This window comes from Opisthocomus hoazin, chromosome 2, assembly GCF_030867145.1.
Source record: "Opisthocomus hoazin isolate bOpiHoa1 chromosome 2, bOpiHoa1.hap1, whole genome shotgun sequence".
Taxonomy (NCBI): domain Eukaryota; kingdom Metazoa; phylum Chordata; class Aves; order Opisthocomiformes; family Opisthocomidae; genus Opisthocomus; species Opisthocomus hoazin.
The window spans coordinates 97909131-97931404 of NC_134415.1; the positions used below are offsets into that span (position 1 = coordinate 97909131).

Below are 22274 nucleotides of genomic sequence, written 5' to 3' on the forward strand. Positions count from 1 at the left end.
ACATCAGTGATCATGTATGCTTTTGAAGAAAGAGTACCCTTTGTGCCTTAATTAGAGAACAAGATTTTTATTTAAATCTATTAACAGGAAAGAACTTGAGTGAACTCACCATTTCATACAAAAATTTTAACTGTATGGATTTTTCTAAGCCTTCAAAGACACAGTTTTTTAACAACAGGTTTTTTGGCCAAGTTAACTTTTGTGTCAATTCCAGGCATGCAATAGCACTTGAACCTCTACGCTAGTAAGAAGGAACATTTCTGAGTTCTGTTTTAAAAGTGCTTAACAACAGATGCTTTCTGCTGAGAGGAAGAAAGAAAAACTATTCTGTGTTTTTTTCAACTTAGGAATTTGAAAAATTAACAAGAAAGCTGTGAAGTGTCAGTCCAGTCCAATACTCTATCTATTGCCCCCTTGTGAATCCTTACCTTCTTAATTTAAGAAGTTTCTCAACAAAAGACAAAAACGTTGATGGCAGAAAGTTATGAACGTAACTAGAGGGGCCATTACTTCTTAACATGCACGTACGCTTTGAACTAAAAGCAGGTGAATATATTCAAGCTATGTAAACTTTCTAATCTTTCTTTCAAACAGCAAGAGTTCTTCTCATTTCTACTATAGTATAGTCTCCGTCCTTGGAAATATTCAAAAACCCAAGTGGGCTGGGTCCTGGGCAAACTGCTGTAGGTGACCCTGCTTTGAGCAGGGAAGCTGGACTAGACAAATCTCCAGAGATCCCTTCCAACCTCAGCCATTCTGTGATTCAGTAATCTAACCTTTTAAAACGTTATAAACACTTCACTGCATTTTACATACACTATTTTTTCCTAACAAGATACATGTATTTTATTTTCCTTGACAATGTAACATTACAAATTCTAAACAAAACTGTTTTGTTAGTAACTCCATTCTATTATCATGATATGGACAAACACCTGTACGACATAAAAAACTGGAAAATGTGTCTAATGTAAACTATGGCATAAAATGGGTTTATGTGCATGAAAGTTTCACTGAAGGCAAATGTTACATAAAATTCTTAATTTAAACGATTCTATGGAACACACTGTCAAATGTAGCAGTACAATATCAGATTCCCATTTCCCTCCAGTGAACTTATTTCAGAAGCATTCAGTTCAGATTTCAAATGACAAAAGCTAAATCTGACTGGTAATCGGGACTGCTGTCTCATTCAATATCACATTTCCCAGCGTACCATCCAGGCCATGCACGCAGACTATAAGATGTATTCCTTCTTCTGAACAGTCATCCTCTTCCATACTGAAATAAGGTATCGAAGAAGCCAGTTTGAATACATCACTATACATAAACCCAGGAAGTTTAAGTTGCTTCAATTCTTCTTTAGCCTGCAGGAAACTGGAACAAAACCATATTTATGATAAAACAATGTTTACCATTGCCAGACCAATGCAGGATCTCCTAAGATACAGTTTTCTACTGTCTTTTTTACTTTGTCTTCTATGTAACTGATATGAAGAAAAATATGTTTATCAAATTACTGTCTTCACAAAACAAGCCAGTTCCTCAAAATACTTTTAATTGCAGCTTCCTATAGCCCCTTTTCCTCTGTAGCAAAATCAATACCCCAAGCTTTACTCTCTTCTCTCCTTTGAACATCTCTGCAAATGAAGTGTTTCTGAAACCACTGAGGATTCTGGGTTAGTTCTGCTCTTGAGCAAGCAATGGCTTTGTTTAAACGCAAGAAGAAAATTATAGGAATTATAACCAATCAGAAGTCAAGGTAAAGATTTCCAGTGACTTCTGATAACTCTTGCTAAACGTAAAACCTATTTCCTAGGTCAGCAGAAAGCTGGAGCCAGTGCTGTAACTGCTCATCAGAAACTCTGGCTGGCTGGCTGAATAACTGATACTTGCTTCAGAAGCACGCAGATCCAGACCTCTGATCTTTTAGGTATTATATGAAGGCGTACACTACACCATTTCTAATAGCTGAGCACCCCACATGCTCGGAGCTCCCTGCATTCCTCCCTTTCTTCCCCTTCCCTCAGTTTTTTGTGTATGACCTTCGTATCTAATTAACTGCGTATCAGTTTCCCTGCAGCTCTTCAAGCTTTATGCTTCCTTACGCTTTTTTCCCTCCTTAATGCCTCTGTTCAGCGTGATTCCTCACAGCATCATGCTGTATCCCATCCTCCTCCACCTGCTCAGTATTTCTCCCAATCTACTTTTTGTTCTCTGTTTTCCCAGCTTTATCTTTAGTTCATTCCTCTCTAACTGGCAAGAACAATCCCCAGTGAAGTCATCCTAAACAGAAACCACTAGAGGCAGTTGGTCTTATCACTCCACACCAGAAGTTACTTAGTTTGTACTCAAGGTGTGCTTTCTGAACTGAAGGTGCCAACGTTGGTTCTGTATGGAGCGGACCGTGCCCTCTGGAATTCACTTACCCCATGCTCTGGGAAACTCTGCTTTCCCCAATGCCAAGTCCTTGACTTTACCCCAAGTTCCCTCTTTCTTCTATTGTTACAGAACACCCTAAATAGCCTCTGCTTTTCATCCCTCCTATTCCATGCCAGTGCCCAGTCTCCAGTATTTCAGAAGTTACTTTTCTGTAGTTTTCTCAATTGTCCTCGCTCCCAAGGAAGCTGGTTGACATCCACAACAGTTCTTTTCTAACCTGTTTTCCTACACCACTGCTCAATCCTTTCTCCTGTTCTCAGCCGCTTACCACAAACCATCTGGTCTTTTATCTCTTCTGCCTGCTTAGCGTTCTCCTTGTTTTCACCTCCCTTCTAAGTCTTCTTCTTTCTGATAGCAACGTTTTACTTCCAACACAACATATTAAGCTGCTGCTTCCCATGTTCAGTCAGCAGCAGCAGGGGGTTATCAGGGAAACTCCTATGTTTACAGCAAGGGGAGGTGCAATCTGGGATCCCTGATGTCCCTCTAAATTTGGCGTTCCTGACACCCAAACTGCAGCGTAATATAGAGCACTATGGTGTCTGAGGTGTTACATTTGGGGTATTTGAAGCCAAGATTGAAAAATAAGGCCACCACCTTGGCTAGCATTGCACATTTGCTTCACTTAAGGCCACCACCTTGGCTAGCATTGCACATTTGCTTCACTTAACTACTTAGATGGACAACCAGTTACAGAATGTTTTTGTTTTTACATTTTTAAACTCAAAGCATATTTTCCTATGCTTGTTATTTTAACAGCTGCCATTTCATAAAACACCATTTTTATGCTCACTAGCCATTATGACATCACTTTTCAGCCAAATGATAATTTTTTTTTAAAAGGAGCATATTAGAGAAGCAGAAAAAAATCACGTTTTGCTTGAAGTTTGTCAAACCGTGTGAAATTACAAGATAACCACAGAAGAAATTCAGTGCTATCACACCTTCTATCTGAACATCTAAAACGTGACATTACTTCAACGTGCAGAATCCACAAGCCACAGCCCTGGGGGCATTCTGGAGCCTAACCACGCTTCCTTTCCCCTTCTATAATACATTAACATCATTTCTAAGAGTAAAAAACTTTGTTGCAAAACAATCACTTACGCTAACATTTGAGGTTTTGGGGAGCTTTCATACCAGGAAACAGATGAAGCTGAGCTGTAGGATGTGCTGCCTGGCTGCTGTGTAATTGCATCAGATTTATTCCTTGAAGAACAGATAACATTGCAAGGAGAGTCTCTCAGAGAAGAAGGAAAAGACAGACAACCAGGAGTGCAGACAGGAGGCACAGTCATTCCATCTCGCAGATGCCCGCTATCAATCCTTTCAGATCTCAGGGCTCTCCCTTCTGCTGAGCCATGATCCTGATCAGCACTGGAAGCTCCATCTAATATACTATAGTCTGTTTCTTCATAATACCCATTTTCAATCATTTCTTGATCCTCCTCTTCTTCCTCATCTTGTTGGGAAGAGCAAATAATTCGTTTTTCATATGTTTCCTTCTGAGGGCTAACTGGATTGCTGTTATCCATAGGCCAAATATCTGAAATATCTGTGCTGCTCCTAGAGCCAAAATAGTTTTCGACAAGCCCTTGCTTTACTATGTCAGTACTACTGGTTGGAGAAGGATTATCTGTACCAGTTTCACTATTAGCTACTGCCACTTCTTCAGTTGTCTGTTTTAGTTCTAAAGGCTCATTATGTTTTCCTTCATTTGTTTTTTCAACTTCATACACTGCATTTACAGATGAAGAACCTGAAACAACCGATGGCTCACCCACGCAAGTAATTTCCAAATGCAATTTAACCGTTTCTTCTGTAGTGTCAAGATGCCTTTCAAGGTCCTGAGAGTCCTTGCAGGTTGTGCCAAGGTCTTCCTGGGGGCTGTAACTTTTCACATCCGTAGATGTATCCTCATCTGAAACAACTAAGTGTAAAAGATCTTTTGTTCCTGAGAGCGAGGAATGTCTAGACAGCGTTTTGTTATCCGAGTGCCCTGAAAACACAACACACTGTTGCTGCAAATTGGTGTTTGATTTTTTACTGTCATCACATTTTGGCAAGTCAATTGCTCCAAGATCCAACACCGTTTTACTGTCACTTAGCTGGCATTCAGGTACAACAGATATCTTTGAATTCTCATCAGGTGACAGCTCATCATCATCCGAAGGCAGAGAATTTATGGATGTCAGGGATGACTGTATTTCACTTACAGCACTGGTACTCTCAGTGCAATGGCTTTCTATTGCATTTTTTATAGCACAGTCTGGTTTTAGTAAAAGCTGAGGAAATATTCTTTCACCATTGTATGTGCTTTGTCCTTGAACATTTTCAAAAACCTGATCAGTGTTGGGGTGAGTTGCGAAAGAACTTGGTTCACTTTCTACACCTGAATCTGAAAACCTAGAAGAGGCATACGTCACGCTAACATCTGGTAATTTAGTCATGTCTCCACTTGTAGAAAGCTGATTTTCTTTTGCAGAAAGAGTAGGCTGATTACCTTTCATTTTTGTCAACATGCCACTGGTATGTCGGAAGTCTCTTTCATGGACATCTTCCTTTTCAAGCACTGGTTCCTGTTCACCTGAATTCAGTTTGTTTCCAGATACTGACGATGGAATATTGGGTGTCTGCAAATTCTCTCCCTGCACTCCATCTTGAGGAAACTCAGCCCATGATCCAATGTGAACAGTTACTTTCTCCCCTTCATAGGGATTCTTATTACTCGGTTTAACCTCAATTGTCCTGACTCCTGAGGAAGCTGGTTGACCTCCATGACAACCTTCAAGCGTACCTCTGGGTTGTAAAGCACCATCTGCTTGTACAATTCCAGAACCTGTCTGGGAGATAGTAAGTCTACCAAAAATAGCCACATTTTCACAGTGCACAGGACTACCTGGACCTGGTTGGACACGTTCAATCTTGGCAGTCTTTTCCTCAGTTCCACATGGCAAAAACAGAAGTTCTCTTTGACATATTTGCCTGGTGCAGGTCTTTGTATCACAAGGAAATCCACCTAAGGTAGGGTCCGACCCTTTGTTAGCATTATATGAAGGCCTGCCTTCTGAGCTTGTAGAGGCATCTTCCACTGCTACACTTTTCAAACATTTGTAGCCTACTAAGACCACAGAGTCCTTAGAGTTCTGTTTCACCACTTTTTTTGTGTTTTCAGGTTTCATTGTTTTCATGAGCTTAGTAACCTTAACTTTGGATTTATTTGCATCTTCATGTTTCCCTTTCAAAGTTTTTGGTAGCGTCTTTTCACTTTCTGAATGCCAGAGGTTGGAGGCACTCGCAGGTCTTATTTTCAGCTCTGGGCTAGTAAAACCAGCTACAAAACCTTCTTCAGCCTCAAATTTATCCAGTTTATTGGACTCTGACCTTGGAAGACTCTGAACTACCAACCAGGGTACATCCAGATCTTTCACCAAAAAAAGCAAGGGGAGGGGAGGAAACGAAGAAAAAGGATTGTTTACAAGATTATGCAGGTAACTGAAGCTATAAAACACTAGTAATTGTAAAACTTTACACATCCTCAAAAATTAAAGAAACATTTCCTAGCAAATAAATGTACTCCTTTAAAGCCACCAAGAAATGTAAAAAAAACACTCAAGTTTTATATACTTTTTGCTCATTTCTTCAAAAAGAAAACTGCACTATGAGGTGTGTTTACCTTCAGTGATTGAATCTAAATACCGATCTTCAAAGATTATAGGCAAGGAGTTCATATCTCCATCTAGTTCACTGCATTCAATAGGGAGCGGTGGAAGAGAACTGCAGAAGGAAGTGTTTTTGATAGCTGCACACATCTGTAGATGACTTTGAGCACTGAAAAAAAGGAATTCGTCCTACATGAAAAACATAGAACTGTTTATTTGTACATTACTAGAAATTAGCAGTAGTTTAATTCACTTTCATAGAAGCTTTTCTACTGAGTTATTTAATAGCTTTCATAGTTATTTAATAACTCCTTACATTACTCATTAAAAAACTTCAAATCTGTATTTTGAACATAAGTTTCTCGTGATCTTGTTATGTAAGTATTTTTGCAAGACAGGATTTCTACACAACATAAGCTACAGAGTAATAGTACTACACACTACATACTGTGTACTTCAAAAGGCTACTCACTGTAGTTCTTGATAGGCAAGGGCAGCTTGCCTAGGATGCTCAAGACAAAAGAATGCTTCTGCAAATCTGCGCACCTGCAAGATCCAAATAAAGCTGGAGGTTATTTTATATAATATACAGTTCTTGAAAATCCATTAGCATTCCCACACAGCAATGTCATTAACTTGTATGTATTACAGGGACAGTTACTTTTTTTTCAGTGTTCAGTCTGAGTGGGAGGGAAGACGATGCCAGACTGAAATGCGAATTTCAATTTGTGCACTGGATTACTGAGGGAAATTATATTAGATTTAACTGCCTGCTGAAAACTTCATTACCAACAAATCAATCATCCAAATCAAACTCACCTGAAACAATAACACACAAAAATATTAAGAGACATTTCAATGAGAAGAAAGGAAATGACTGTTTGAAGGACACTTCTGAATGTTCTTGAAGATTACCTTCAGAAGTAGAAACCCACTAGATACTCTGTAGTCTCAAAATACAGAAAAGGACGTTTCAAACTTTCCATAAATGCTCTCTAGCCCCCAGTAAACTACTGTGCAAAAAAATCTTTTGTTTGTAAAGATTTCAGCTGCAAATGACAAAGACATAACAAAATGTATGCTAGCTAAAAGCACTGTATTCAAGACTTAATTTATGCCTAAAGTCAATAAACATACACTACTAAAATTGTATTTTATAACATAGGACTCTTTTTTTTTATCATCATAGTGTGGAAATACAAAGTCTGAATTATACAGCAATTTACTACACAATGTATTGAAAATGTAATATCTAGAAATCTCAAAGTTAAGGCTCTGCAAGATAAGATTTCTCACATTTCCAATACTGCATAAAAATGTTAATTCAATCTAGATGCATTTTTAGAACTTTTATTTTTGCAACTGCCCAAGTACCTGCAACAAGAAAACGCAATTCAATGCAGTATGACAGGATCTTCCTTGTTGTAACAAGACATACAAAAAAGACAATGTGCTGTGTAGTGGCTGTTGCCAACTGCTTGTGCATTAACCTGAGCATAAACATCAATTTGTTTCATAGAATCACAGAATGGTTTGGGTTGGAAGGGACCTTAAAGATCATCTGGTTCCAGCCCCCCTGCCATAAGCAGGGACACCTTCCACTAGACCAGGTTGCTCAGAGCTCCATCCCACCTGGCCTTGAACACTGCCAGGGAGGGGGCAGCCACAGCTGCTCTGGGCAACCTATTCCAGTGTTTCACCACCCTCAGACTAAAGAATTTCTTCCTAATATCTAATCTAAATCTGCCCTCTTTTAGTTTAGAGCCATTGCCCCTTGTCCTATCACTACACACCCTTGTGAAAAGTCCCTCTCCATCCTTCCTGTAGGCCCCTTCAGGTACTGGAAGGCTGCTAGAAGGTCACCCCGGAGCCTTCTCTTCTCCAGGCTGAACAGCCCCAACTCCCTCAGCCTGTCCTCACAGGAGGGGTACTCCAGCCCTCTGATCATCTTCATGGCCCTCCTCTGGACCCGTTTTTACATTAATTTAAAGCAAAATCAGTTTACATCAATTTTTATTTTAGCAAAATCAGTTTATATCAAAAGTTTATATCAATTAAAGCAAAATTTCTGTCCCACTCAAGAGAACCACCGACATAGCCAGTCTACCTAATCATTTCTTTACCAATCTCTTCCTGGTCCTCTACTCCTGTATTTCCTCAATATACTCTGGATCTTCCTCTTAAGTTATCTGATCTCCCAAACAGACTGTGAGAGTTTGCAGTGTATCCGGTGGAGCAGGCATCAGACCTAGTTCAGTTGCCTCAGGTCTTTCACTTCACTCAAATCTGCGGCCAGCATCCGTGCCCACCCTGACCACAGACATGGCACTAGGAAAATCCTGCATGCTAACTGGCAAACATCAACTTTCAGAACATTAACTTTTGTTCAGAGTTAAGCACTTGCAGGGGACTTAATTCTTCCTCCTGATACACTGCCTAGTATACTTTTGGAGAGTACCATTTGGATGAAGTTTTATGTTGTGCAGTTTCTACTTTTTCCTCTTTTTTCTTTTAATAAAAGAAAAACTGCAAAAAAAATTGCTCCAAGGTGCTTAAGAGAAAAAAACAAACAAATGCTAAACCACAAACATTAAACCCCCAATCTCTAACCACAACACATGATTTTGCCAGAGCTGATCCCCGACCTTTCCCCCAGAAAGGGAGAAGGTTGTTATACAACAGACATCGAGACAACTGTACAGGTTAAAAACTGTATTTTAGAACAACTGCTCATGAAGAGCAGACTGGCCAGCATTCTAAACTAAGTAATTTAAAAATGAATTAAAGATCCTAATCCATCAGGTAATAGGAAATAAAATAGCAACAAGGATATTGCCCAATTAGTAGACGCCTGTGGTTCAAGACAATAAAAGAGGATAAAGCTGTTTCCCAGGAGGCAAGCAAGGTGGTTTTGACTTCAGATGCGAGCAATCACTTTACCACATGAAGTTATATGGAGACTAGATCTTTAGAATTCTGCCACACTCTCAAACAGAAAAGGAAGGCTTTTTTTGTTTGCAGTAAATCCCATTTCTAATTGTTTAAGTAATTCCAGTACTTTCGAAGAAAATCTGTTTACCAGCTCCAGACAGCTCTTAGCATAATAGCAACAGTATAAAACTAGTTGAAAGCAAGCTGTGAAAGCCACATAAATCAGTATCACGGAGAAGAAAAAACCCAAAACCAACAGTAGTTTATTACGTTTAATCAGTGCTTAACTTCCGGAAGGACTGAGGCATTTGCTAGGGTGCTGTTAAACAGGCTTTGCAGAACCAGGACAACTACCAGCTGGTGCTAGCGACTCAGGCACTACCAACCTGGGCAGGAGGAAATTGTAGCTGCTACTCCTAGTCCCTACAGACTTCCCAAAATTGTGGTTTTTATGGTCCCCCCAACATAAACAGAAAAGGAGGAAAAATCAGATAGAAAAACTGCTGTGGAATATATATTGAGTCCCTGCATGTTTATGAGTAGCAGTCTTGAGATTTTGTTCTCAGTTCTCGTATTTTAGGACAAATCAAACTGAAAGAAATAATTTTGGAAGAGCATGTTCAGACCTACCAGTAGATGTCACTATGGAACAAAGGGACATGCAAACTTCTTGTAATATAAAATAACATATTCTAAGCAGTTTTTTTCAATAAAACATAGTTGTATCAGTGTGATAATGTATGCGATGGATGTTCTAGTACACTTCAAGTGTTCCTGATTTTTTAATATAGCGCTAAATAGTCAAAGTATTTGAAAATACTTAAATACTTAAGTAAACCAAGTAAAAGTAAGTACAATTACTAATAATTTTAAATACTTAAAATGTATTATTTCATTATAACCTTATCTTCTAACAACACTTCAGCAAAAATACCTGTTTTATAAGCATCTACACAAAGGGAGTGAAAGTCATTTGACCAAATACAGATGACAGGTATTTCTAGGGCATATTTTAACAGAAATATGCAAATCAGTCAGATTAACCACCCTCTAAAAAGGTCCATTTACCTTACATTAATAATAAACTTGCCCAGGGAGAAATTTCCTGTGGAGGGTATAGTCTGTAAATATTGCAAGATGAAAAGGTAAAATTAAAAGAGGTTAAGCATCCAGTAGCAAACACATAAGAGTATCAACTGCCAGAATAAAAATGATTGTTTAGGGGAACAGAATTTTGTATAGCAAAAACTCTTGCACAGAAAGGACAGATATTCTCTCAAGAGGAGAATTAGTAGGTCACCTCTCAAATCCCAACTAAATTCAGTAACCAGAAAGCCTGTGTCACTTGATATGTGCAGATAACGCCTCTAGTGAAACATGATTCATTGCAGGTTTCCCAAAAGAAGTTTATAGAATCCCTCAGAACATAAATTCTCAAGAGATTACTAATACAAATTACAAATTATCATACTAAGCACTGCAAAACAGGATCCAAAATCAACAACCAAACAAACTCTTAGAAATGTCAAATTTACCACCTCATTTTAATTTAAAGGTTTACTGAATTTATGGATTGCTGGCTCCTCCTCTACTGCCATGTGAGAAGCCCAGTGGAGCTATGGTTTCTTACACATATTTTAATTACATGTATTTACAAAGTATTCACACCAGCTCTTCACATCTTGAGGTACAGAAAACGTGTCACATTTGCAAATTAGTGTTTGTAAAATTAAGTAATTTCACATTGCTGGTTCTCTGTAAGTTTGCTCAGGTAAAATTTCCTTCTCAATGCCATATTATTTGATTTTTAGAGTAAGCCTGCTTGCTCTTTGCTATCACGCCCTAAATAAAAAGGTAAGTTTAAGATTACCCATGTCCTGCATCTCGTTTTCAGTCTCTGATGTTTGGGTAGATAATGAAGTATCCACTAACTGCAGAACGTGATAAGAAATAGCAAACAGCCATTGCTTTCAAAAATAAATAAGTTCAACTTTCTCAGTTATAAGAAGGGTCACCTCTGAGCTCAGCTTAGAAAACTTTATTTGTGCATAGTTACAGATAACAAAAGAAGCGGGCATAACAGCAACTTGAAAGGGAAAAAATGCAGGCATGGAATAAGATGATGCTACTTTTTTTTTAAAGAAGGGAGGAAGGGAACTCCTATTCGAATTTCGTGCAAACTGGAAAGTATCACAGAAATACTTTTAATATGTGGAATATCTCAATTCACATAGTATAATTAACTACTGTGATTTATACTCCCTAAAATAACTGCAGGAAAATTCAGTAACTGAGGCATTTGAGAGCTAGAGAGAATGACTCACCTCATAGATTTTAAAAAGAACCATATTTAAGAAGCTAAATATATAATCATTAGTAGTTATCTTCTTTTTTTAAAAAAAACATTGGAGCAGTAAAAATAAAACTATTAATACTTCTTTTGGCTTTATTAAATACTTACTAGTACAAATACTAATGTAACTACTGTTGACTGCAAGCGCAGGTTAAGCAAAACAGTATTCTTGTTTCATACCTTCTACCAGTTAACTTGAAGCAGTCCAGAACTTATACAAAAAGGACAGAAAAGTAAGTAAGATTCATAGATAGCCAGTAAAATGATCACACCTTCCTACGGCTAGCACGTCTAACAAATAAGCCTTGTGCTCTTTCTGAAAGATTCCATTTATTCTCCAGAATAGGCCATTTCCACAATCATGGTTCACCCATTAAACAATGTGATGATATTATCAAGTCCGTACATAAGACCACAGTCCAAGCTCCTTCACAGGTTTCCCCTCCAGAACCAAAACAGAAAGAGTTTTGACGCAAGTCACAGAAATGCTGGCGAGACAAATCAAAGCTGAGAACTAAAGCCTTAAAATAGACTTTGTTTTGGATTGTGACTATTACAAAGCACTGATAACGTGTATTCTCACTAACCAGACCTTCCAAGAAGCTCTCCGTAACTGGTTTTACAAGAAGTGCCTCTAGATAATCTCTTAAAATGACCTATTCTGTAACGTGTGTGAGACAAATGCACAAATTGTGATGTCAGACAGTAAAGACGCCAGGCCAGCTGAAGATTAAGCTGTGTGTTTGCCAAGCAGGGGTAGTGGCTGTCATTGTTTATTTGTTTTTGTTTTAATGAATTTTACCCTCTGTAAACTTTAAAATGTTAGGTTTCTTCAAATCCTTCGCAACAAAAGACGTCAGGGAAAAATACATTTATTAGAAAGTAAGGGTAACGCTTTCGTTCATACTTGAAAACACTATAGGAACCAGCATTGCTGTGGTTTTGCATTTAGAAAGCCTACAGCAAGTGCATATACACATATACAGATCTGTGTGTAGGTACTCACTATATATATTTTTATACATATACACACATACTCAACACGCCAGATCATTTCCAATACATGTCTTCTTTTTAAAAATCCCACGTAAGAGACTTTTCAGAGCTTATTAATGTTATAATTTCTTAATTCATAAGGAAAGTACGCTTTGTTTTATGATGTCAACAGGCAGCCTAAATGCAGGAGGGAAGTAAAACACAGGGTGGGCACTAGACTCCTGCAGAAAAACATATTCTGTACAAACACATCTTATTCCACAGACTGCAATTTGCCTTCTGAACTGCATTTCTTATTTAAAAGATCAATTAATTAGTTGGTTTGTAAACATAAATAATGTATTTTATGTATTATATTCCAAGAATAAGCTCTAACAACATGATACACAAGCTAACAAATGCAATACAATAGCTCCCTTTATGAGTCCAACTAACTTTCCTAAATAAAACTAGAAAAATTAGAGTCCAGAGTCTCATTTTGATACGCACTTCCATAACAACGTGTTCCAGTAAGCACTATGAATGTGCCAGAGTTCCTAAAGCCAGGGTCAACACTTACTCGTAATGTGTGATGCTCTTGTGCTAGCAATGCTGTGACCTCCTCTTGTAAGGTGATGACCTCCAGAAATTGCCCCCAGAGAGCCATCAGAAGCGAGCAAAGCTGAGCAAGATTCATATTTATAAGTTCTGCCAGTTCATCAGGATTTTCCATTTTCTGAAGTCAGCGAAAAATATTTACATGATTAACAGAAGAGACCATGATGTACAGACAAAAATCAAAAAAAGTGTACTTTATCTTAGTGAGAAATTTAATTTAAAAATTAACTTCCAAATGAGAACTGTTTTGTCTGAGTATCAGAATTTAATTAATACGTTACAACACTAACAGATTATTTTACGTTGCTTTACATATTACCCAGTTGTATTTTAGAATCAAGACTCCTGACCTTAAATTAAAGCAATGATTTCATTTATGGCAACTGTAACTCAGTTGCAACTGTTGCATTTTCTAACATGCGAAAATACAGTGTGCCTGAAAGGAGTAAGAATCGGGAGTCAGAAAACAGAAAATCAATACTCGCTATGTTAGTCCAACTTTGATACAATCGTAAAAATTTAATGAAGACCTCTCCATTTCAGAATAGTCACAACTCACAATAACATTTATATTATAGCATCATAGAATGGTTTGGGTTGGAAGGGACCTTAAAGATCATCTAGTTCTAACCCCCCTGCCATGGGCAGGGACACCTTCCACTAGACCAGGTTGCTCAAAGCCCCATCCAACCTGGCCTTGAACACTGCCAGGGAGGGGGCAGCCACAGCTTCTCTGGGCACCCTGTTCCAGTGTTTCACCACCCTCAGACTAAAGAATTTCTTTCTTGTATCTCATCTAAACCTACCCTCTTTCAGTTTAAACCTATTATATTATAAATATCTACACACACTCCAAGCATAATCAGGAAGCAGTGTTATAGTATAGGTTTCCTAGAACCAGATGACACCAAGACAACTTCAGTGTGAAACAAGTTTTTCTTTCTTAACGTACTGTAATCCTGTGATATAGTCCCATGCCAGTTAATTGTAGACTGTCAGGCTTATGTTCCCTGCCATTTTAAAAAAGAATTACAGTTTTTCAGAAACTCATTGCAGGCACATATGGCAGTGAGGCAAAGGGTTTAGAAAGTAAAGATAGTAAAGACCCAACTCTCGCAATACTAAAGAGCAAGTAGAAAAAAGGATTCCAAATATTGAAACACCAACTTAGCAGATGAGTGGAAATAAGTGGAATTTTTTATGAGAATTGCACAAAAGAACAAAAGAAAGAAAATGGAAAAAATATAAACATACTTTTGCAAGCTAAGGGAGAAACTAAAGAATTCACAGAAGCTATGTAAATGTAAAAAGCCCTTTTAATACATAAAGCAAGACCATTAGATGCCCAGGGGAGCTAACTGTGCTGGCTTTGTCTCCAGTTATACAAATGATATTCTTTTAAAGCCAGTATTACATTTCCTTGCAGTTATACTCTACTACAGTAATGAAAGGTAAGCCTACTGTTCTCCAGAAGCTGTGCAGATGGTCCACTCAGCAGTGAAACATGAACAATATTGCAAAAAGCTTTTAAAACCCGTGCTTTAAACTTCGTTGTGACAAGGAAGTTAGCTGTTCAGCTGGGTCTCATTCTGACTAAGGAGAGAGCTGGGGAGACAAATCTAACTAATCTGAAGTAGACAGTGTTTCCTTGAGAAGGTAGGGACAACAGGAGAAGGAGACAGCATCAGGACAAGTCCTTCTAGACGAGGGGATGACGTGGAGAACATGCTTTTGTACAACTTGCTACTACTGCCTGATCTTCTAACATTGTTATCTGATGTCATCAAAAACAAAGAATTCAAATTATAAATGCAGAAATTCAAAATGTGATTTTAATACAAGTAATCCACCTTTCCATAATCTTCAAATTCATGATACACAAAAGTTACCATGGCTACTACTGACACGCCAAGCCACCAGATCAATACTTCAAGTTTTGGAGTCAGCTGGGCAATTTCTCTTTGAATTAGGAAGAGCTGAAATAAGTGTTGGCAAAAACCATACACAATGTTATCACCGAAGTAAACAGTTTATTCCCAAGTAGCATATAAAATCAGCATACTCTACTGTTATAGTTATTTCACTTCTTTAATACAGGAAAAAAAAATTGTACCTTTACTTCTTCACACAATTCTGTAAGTCGAACTTCTACATCTATGTTTTCTGGAAAGATGGGAGGACACATCCATGAAAAATGTACTTTCCAAGTTGCAGAGCAAAACCAAGTATCTCACAAAACAATTTTAAAATATGAAAAAGAACCCATCAAATAAAACTTGAAGCCGTATTAAGTGCTACAATCAACTTTAAATCCAGTAAATTATAAACTTCCATTAAAATAATATTTTAGTAATTTCTGAGATTGAGGACAGAACAGCATTAATAAAAAAACGGTTTGCAACTATCATGACCACTTATCATGATACCTGGGTCAAGGATACCAATTTTCTATTCAACATTATACTTGAAAATACTGTAATTTAGATGAAACAGTTTGCAGATTATCCATTGAGAGCTGCTCGGCTATTCAGCAGCAATGTCATCGCTCACAACCAAGGTAATACAATTCCTCTTCTACCTCAGATTTTCCACAGGTACCTTATTCCAATGCTTTTTTCTACAGGTATATTATTTACCTGATTTGCAAGCTACATGAACATAAATACAATTCTTTAACTGTCCGAGGAATTGTATTTTAGTCAAATAAAATTGTTCTTTAGATGATATTTCTCTCTGTAGCTCACTGTTAAGAGCAAATCAATCTTCCGTGGTATGGCAGCTTAAACTGGATCTGAACCTTCAATGACTTATTTATGAACAAAACAGACTTATCCCTTCATGTAAAATGTTTTTCCTTGTTAATCATTCCTAGTCTACTTAAGGGAATCTGATCAATTAAGTAATAATTTAGTACCACGTTTTGGTTTCCTTCTACATCTGAGGTACCAGCAACAAGGTAAAAATTTATAAACCCTAAAATTGTCTGTAACAAGTATTTATATTTAAATTCATTTCTGAAACAAAGTATTAAGGAAAAAACCTACAACATTTCTTGAAAACATACACCAAAAAAACATGCCTTGAAACCCACAATAATAAATTTAGGATACCAATAATGAACATAGGTTAACAGAACGTCAACAGTGTGTTTACTCAACTTGCCTTTGAATGATACCGCCTAGAATTGGTAAGCATACATTGATTTTCAAGTAAGTGCATCCGCTATACTTTGGTTTAAATTTAATTCCAAACAAATTAACTCACACAACTCAAAGTTCTGAGAAAATACACATTGCAGAAATGCATGAACTTCTCAGAAACAAGTTTAGAAATGTTTTTGAAAGAAACTACATACACCTATATTAGCTAAACAGTACTTGACGATAATTATTCTGAAAATATATGAAAACAGTTTAAGATATGGTATTACTTTTGGTCTGTTTGTGGCCACACAAATTTTGTCATTAGTGAAAAAATTAACTGGCTTACTTATGAGACACAATACTGATTATTTATTTTGTTGGTCACGCTGCAGTTGAAAATAGGCTTTGAACAACATTTAAAATTCTGAAGTCTAAAATCATTATGGAAAATCTCAAACTACAATGCTAAATTAAAACAAAAAAGACAAAACAAGAGTCAATACAAGACAAAAAGGAAATTAAGCATTAACATTCTGCAGCAATAGTGTTCACCCAGCAAACACCTGATGCAATTTTGGTGGCTCTGCTAAAAATTAGGCTTGTCTTCTTTTTAAAATAAAACCCAAATGCAGTTATAGATGATCAAGCTGGTGACCTACTATGAGACTGAACCGTCATTTTATTCTTCTCCCATCATCACAAACTTCCTTGTGCTTAAACAGCACCGTTGTCTTTTGTCCAGCATCAGGCCAACACTGACACACTCCAACAGGAGAACTGGCCATTTAGATATGGACAAATTCACCCTAAGCTTTGAGAATATCTTGTGTAGTGTTTGGAAGAATCAAGCCTTGAGATACCAGAAGCAACCTTAGAGATTTCTCAGGACCAAAAGGTGTTACTCTTTAATTATCTAAAAAATTGAGCCTGTGATGAATTAAATGAAACTGTAATTTTCATCTGTTTTATTTAAAAGGTGACACCTGACTGAACTCTTCATTAATTTTTGTTTACTGAAATAAAACAACACTAAATAAAAAAACCAGTAATAATTTTTCATTTTATTATCCATATTCAGCCTAGAAATAAGTAGCTCAATTCTGCAGACTTCACCAGAGTTCAACATACTTCCACTATGGCTGAATAGTGAAACAGCGTTCCTGTTTACAAAGGAATGTAGTATTTTATATTTTTAGTAAAATGTAATATTTTATATTATTAATAAAAATCTGAGGGGTTATATCACCTGCTTTGGAAACATACCTAGGTAGGCGTCTCTCTGGGTTCGTGGGTATTTTCTTCTGAGAAGGCGTTCATAAAGGACCTGCATGCTGGCCTTGGCTAGTTATAGGGATTGCACACACATGACTAGTTACTACACTCCTTTTTTTCATCTGTGATTTATTATTTGCCTTAAAGTTAGTAAAAAAGCTTATTGCTAGCCTAGCAATTAGTGCAATTAGATCAGTACATGAAAGCATATAATTTTAGGGTAGTTTCTTGATTAGGTATCACTTGTGATATACATCATGCTAACATTTTTTATTTCCTGAAACCAGTAACACTTAAATGCTCAATTACTTATTGAGTCAAACAGTTGTCTGCACATGCTTCTGCAAAATCAGTCTTGTGTTAAAATTATACAATAGAGCAACAGCAAAGAAAACAGAAGATAAAATTAAAATAAAAATTTAAAAGATAAAATTAAAGAGATAATAATCAAACTTAAAACAAAAAAGTGAGGGTTCTGAGATTTAAACAGAACTTGAGATTGTCTTCTGCAATGCCCATGTAATCTTTGCATGTAAAATCTCCACTTCAAAACAGTACATTTACTTCAAAAATTAAAAATAAATGCAAATGACAATTGTGTACTTTGTGAAGTCCAGAGAGCTTCAATTTCTTTACAGACATCACAGAAACACTTTTTGTTAAAAACTCTTGACATATTTCAGAAAAATTAGCGTTAATGATAGGCATTAGTTATTTTTCATGAGGAAATGGTAAGTAATAGTAGCATAATTAATATTTATATTAGTCCTTTTTGTTATATCAACTGTTGTAATCAATGTATATGCAAAATAACTGAAATAAATGAAAAAGGATTTACAAATATGAAAACAAAGCCATTCTAGCAGAGACTTAAAAAATTAGGAAAAAAAAACAACACAGGAAACAAACCGTCAGCAGAATATGTACAATGAATGTTAAATGTAAGTAGTAATTTTCTCTTCATATATTTACTTTGAGCATTTCTGTTCTAGTGTGCATTCCTGAAGGTAAGCTAAATTACCCACAGAAGTGACAAAAGGTCTGACTCAACTTCCACTGAAGCTTATGAACTGTTATTGGTGACTTCAGTGAGGTTTGAAAGGTACAACCCAACTACGCAACTCAATGGCTGGCTTTTTTCTCTTGTGTATATATTTTATAGGAATGTTTCAGGTGAACTGAAGGCCCTATCTGAAACATTTATGCATCAAGATTTAGTCTAAGCCTATCCTTACAACAACAATAGTGCCAACAGATTCCTTTGGGAAAAAGTACATTTTGTCCTTAAAAGGAAGGCCAAGAGTTGAGTCATTCCTTTAACAGGGTGTTCCCCTCCATATCAAGATTAAGATAACTGACACAGAAATATTCTTTGCACCATAACTGGAGCAGCATTTTTGCTTCTATAAGGAAAAAGCCTCTGTTTCTGGCATTTTTCTATGCACAATTTGTAATGCACTCCCTCCCTCAAAAAAAGAAAAATATTAAAAAAATAGCTTTGTATTTTGTAATACACAAGTGAAACATTCTTTGCTTGAATCACTAATTGACCACATCATATTTTAAAAATAGTTTTCATATCTCCACTTCCAACCTTATTGTTTCATAATGCTTAGTTTTGACACCGGTAAAATTAAACAATACAAAATCAATAAATGCTATCTGCAATCAACGTAAATTCCAAAAGACCTATTTTTTTTTTTCAGACTTAAATAGAACTTTACATGACAAAAAAGCTACCTGCTTGATGAGAAAAAAGTCTAAATCATGCTTTATAATGCCAATGTAGTTTCCTTTTTTACTTTCGCCGCTCTCCTAGTTCACAAGTTGAGACTAGGCTCTCTAAAATACCTGCATTCTACAGAAATGTAACATACATTTCCATGTATTACATTTCCACATTTACTTTTGTTAAATGTAGTTACTACAAGTCTTCATAGCCATAGAACTTAAATTTCTTTCTATGAGACTGTCCCATAAGAGCATAATTTTGACTTTATTAAAGAAGCAGCTTCTCTGAAAGCATATTTTAGCCATTCAGTTTTATAGAAACAGTTCTTGTCTAGTCAGATCTTTTCCTAATTCTTAGGTAACTAAGTCTGTTTAAAAACTTTTTCATCTGTGATTTATTATTTGCCTTAAAGTTAGTAAAAAAGCTTACTGCTAGCCTAGCAATTAGTGCAGTTAGATCAGTACATGAAAGCATATAGTTTTAGGGTAGTTTCTTGATTAGGTATCACTTGTGATATACATTATGCAACATTTTTTATTTCCTGAAACCAGTAATACTTAAATGCTCAATTACTTATTGAGTCAATAACACTACAAATTGAGTCAGCAGCAATTTATTCTTGTAGGTCTGTTTTCAAGTAAGTTTCCTTTGTCATATTCTTCTCAAATCAAAACTTACAGAGTTCCACTTTTTACAGAAACACACAATGTTTCCTTGTAACAAACAACCAAGAGCAGCATGCTACTTGGATTAAGAGTTTCTCTAACTTTCTCACCGCTAAACACAGTGATTTGAAATATCAGGGCAAATGAAGACCAACAAGAAAAAATGAATTTGCATAAATTCAGGCTGTTATCTCCTCATTTTATTAGTAATGTGACAGTACTTGTTTCTTTCTTTTTTCATCAAGTTATTAAACTCCAGCTCAGTTTGAGCAGAAAGGTTTTAATATTCAAGATTTATGAAATTTATGCTGGTTTAGTCTAGAAGGGGGGTATTTTTAATAAATAGCGACAGGAAAGTGATGAATTTTATTACATTCAACATACCCAGTTCAATTCGGTGAGAAGAGGGGAGCTCCTTTGTTATCATAATGAAATAGCTATGTAACCCTTTGAAAGCAAGCAGCAAACTGGCACAAAGTGTATAGTGGAAATTATAGGCATGGCTGAGGAAAGACTCTGAAACAACAAAACTGCATCCCTAAAAAAAAAAAAAAAGATGACCCACATATTAATTTTGTACAGTAGATGAAGTGCTAACAGAATAACTAAAAAGACAGATAAATAAATGACTCCTCTTCACAAACCTCATCCATATTTTTGTGATTTTAAATGGATTGCAATATCTTAAAAATCCAATTAAACACTAAATATTGTAAGCTTTCCATCTACATGTTCCTCAAGCATGTAACATAGCCCTTTGGAACCATTTTTCTCATCTCCCATATCACGAGGCACACTACAGTAAGTCTAAGAAAATTCATTCTTTATGAAGTAATATTTCTGCCGAAAAGATAAAATTAACATTACCCAAAAAAAAAAAAAAAAAGTTATACTGATATACTCTTACATCTGCTGATAACTGTTTTGTGTAGTTATTGCCAAAGACCACACTTTCAAGAGAAGGAATCACAGAGTCCCTGTTTTGTGCTGGTGCATTCCTGTTCAACCATGTATTCTTCACTGGGCGAGGAAAACTGCAAAAAGCACAAATGGACTGATTATTTGAACATACTATGCGTCACAGATCTACCACAGTTAAAACACATTCTTGATTTTTCTTGAAAAGCAGTAGAAACAACAACTGTCAGTAAGATCCTGGAAGTTCTTAGCATGGTGGGCTGCCCTTTTTTTTTGGTTCTAAAGCAGTTATCTTCAAAGCATATCTCCGGCTATTTGGAGAAATTTAAGAAATTATTACCCTCAACTGTTGTGTTCCCATCTCTCACCATGAAGGTCAGCAGACTCTGTGCCAGGAGATTGTGGAAGCTTTTCTTCATTAATTCCAATGCAAACCTCAACTAATTTAAACAATATTCCTGGAAGTTTAAGCCATACAGATAAAATTTGGAACTGTACCAGGGAAGAGGCATTCACTTTTTGCCAACTCTGCTGTGGGGACTTTACCTCCTCAAAGTGAAGCAGTAGCAAGCAGTTGGAAAGCTGTCACACAAACTGCCATTGCCTGACCTCTGCCCACTGAGTAGGAAAGCCCATCCTGAATTCATGGGAAAACAGAGCATCCTGCAACAGTGGCCTTGTGAGCACACAGAGTGAGGAAAAATTGATGGATGATGAATGAATGCAGAAAGTGGGGACTGAATGGGCAGAAATAAGCAATGACAGGTTAACAAAAAAAGTAGATTGTACAGGATTCGAGGGCTGTAACCAAGTGGAATAAGCTCCTCTCTTTCAAGGAAAGGGTTAATATTGGTTCTTCCCAAGAGAAGAACAACTTGAGTGCTACTCTGAAAATGAAAACACTCAAAAAGTGACCCCCTAGGAAAGGAAGGGATGCCCATATTGTGATCGTGACACAAATGGAGGAGCCAACTGTCACCCAGGGAAGCCCAAAGGATGAAGGGGAGTGAAGTCTGCAATGTCCAGGTTTTTCAGAAAGAGGTGCTCCAGAAAAGCAAGCAGGATATGGATACGGCAACTATAAAGTATTTGCTAAGTATTACAATATGAGATAGCCCAATTGAAATAAAACACTGTAAATACAGAATTTTCTTCCTCTCCTACTGATTTAAAGGACATCTTGGATCCTTACAGACACCAGTAACATTCTACTCTAAAGATAACCGAAGCAGCACGGAAGCTGCTGTTTTTCAATTATATCTCCTTACACAAGCTACATCAAGTTGAGGTTTAAAATTAAACAGCATTATTGTATCATCACTTGAAAAGTCAGAGGAAAAATTATATGAAAACCCCCAAATTTTCTGCAACCTTTCAGAAAGTCAGCAGGGACAAATATATTTCTGGCTGGAAACTAGTACCAAAATCTGTTTTTCATTTTCTCACAATGAAGTGAAGTTCAGCCCTACAGCTACGGGATGAATACAGTGGAAACGCTTGAATTGCAGTTGTAGTACAGTGTGACAACTTACACTTCACATACTTGCTGCTACTTCAAGTGCT

The 22274-nt window shown here is 36.7% G+C and overlaps 1 protein-coding gene across 5 annotated transcripts in view; it reads right to left on the reverse strand.

The window, feature by feature from the left end:
* Positions 1 to 22274, reverse strand: part of FAM135A (family with sequence similarity 135 member A) — a 96792-nt gene that overhangs the window by 24795 nt on the left and 49723 nt on the right. For 4 of the 5 annotated variants that reach the window (XM_075414572.1, XM_075414576.1, XM_075414573.1 and 1 more), the window contains 9 exons: positions 20701 to 20827; positions 20178 to 20331; positions 17388 to 17465; positions 15095 to 15144; positions 12944 to 13099; positions 6577 to 6650; positions 6119 to 6273; positions 3550 to 5866; positions 1217 to 1377 (listed from right to left, as the gene is read on the reverse strand). In XM_075414572.1, coding sequence (XP_075270687.1) covers positions 1217 to 1377; positions 3550 to 5866; positions 6119 to 6273; positions 6577 to 6650; positions 12944 to 13099; positions 15095 to 15144; positions 17388 to 17465; positions 20178 to 20331; positions 20701 to 20827 — 3272 coding nt within the window. The remainder of the gene's footprint in view (positions 1 to 1216; positions 1378 to 3549; positions 5867 to 6118; positions 6274 to 6576; positions 6651 to 12943; positions 13100 to 15094; positions 15145 to 17387; positions 17466 to 20177; positions 20332 to 20700; positions 20828 to 22274) is intronic. The other variant, XM_075414575.1, reaches the window with a different exon arrangement.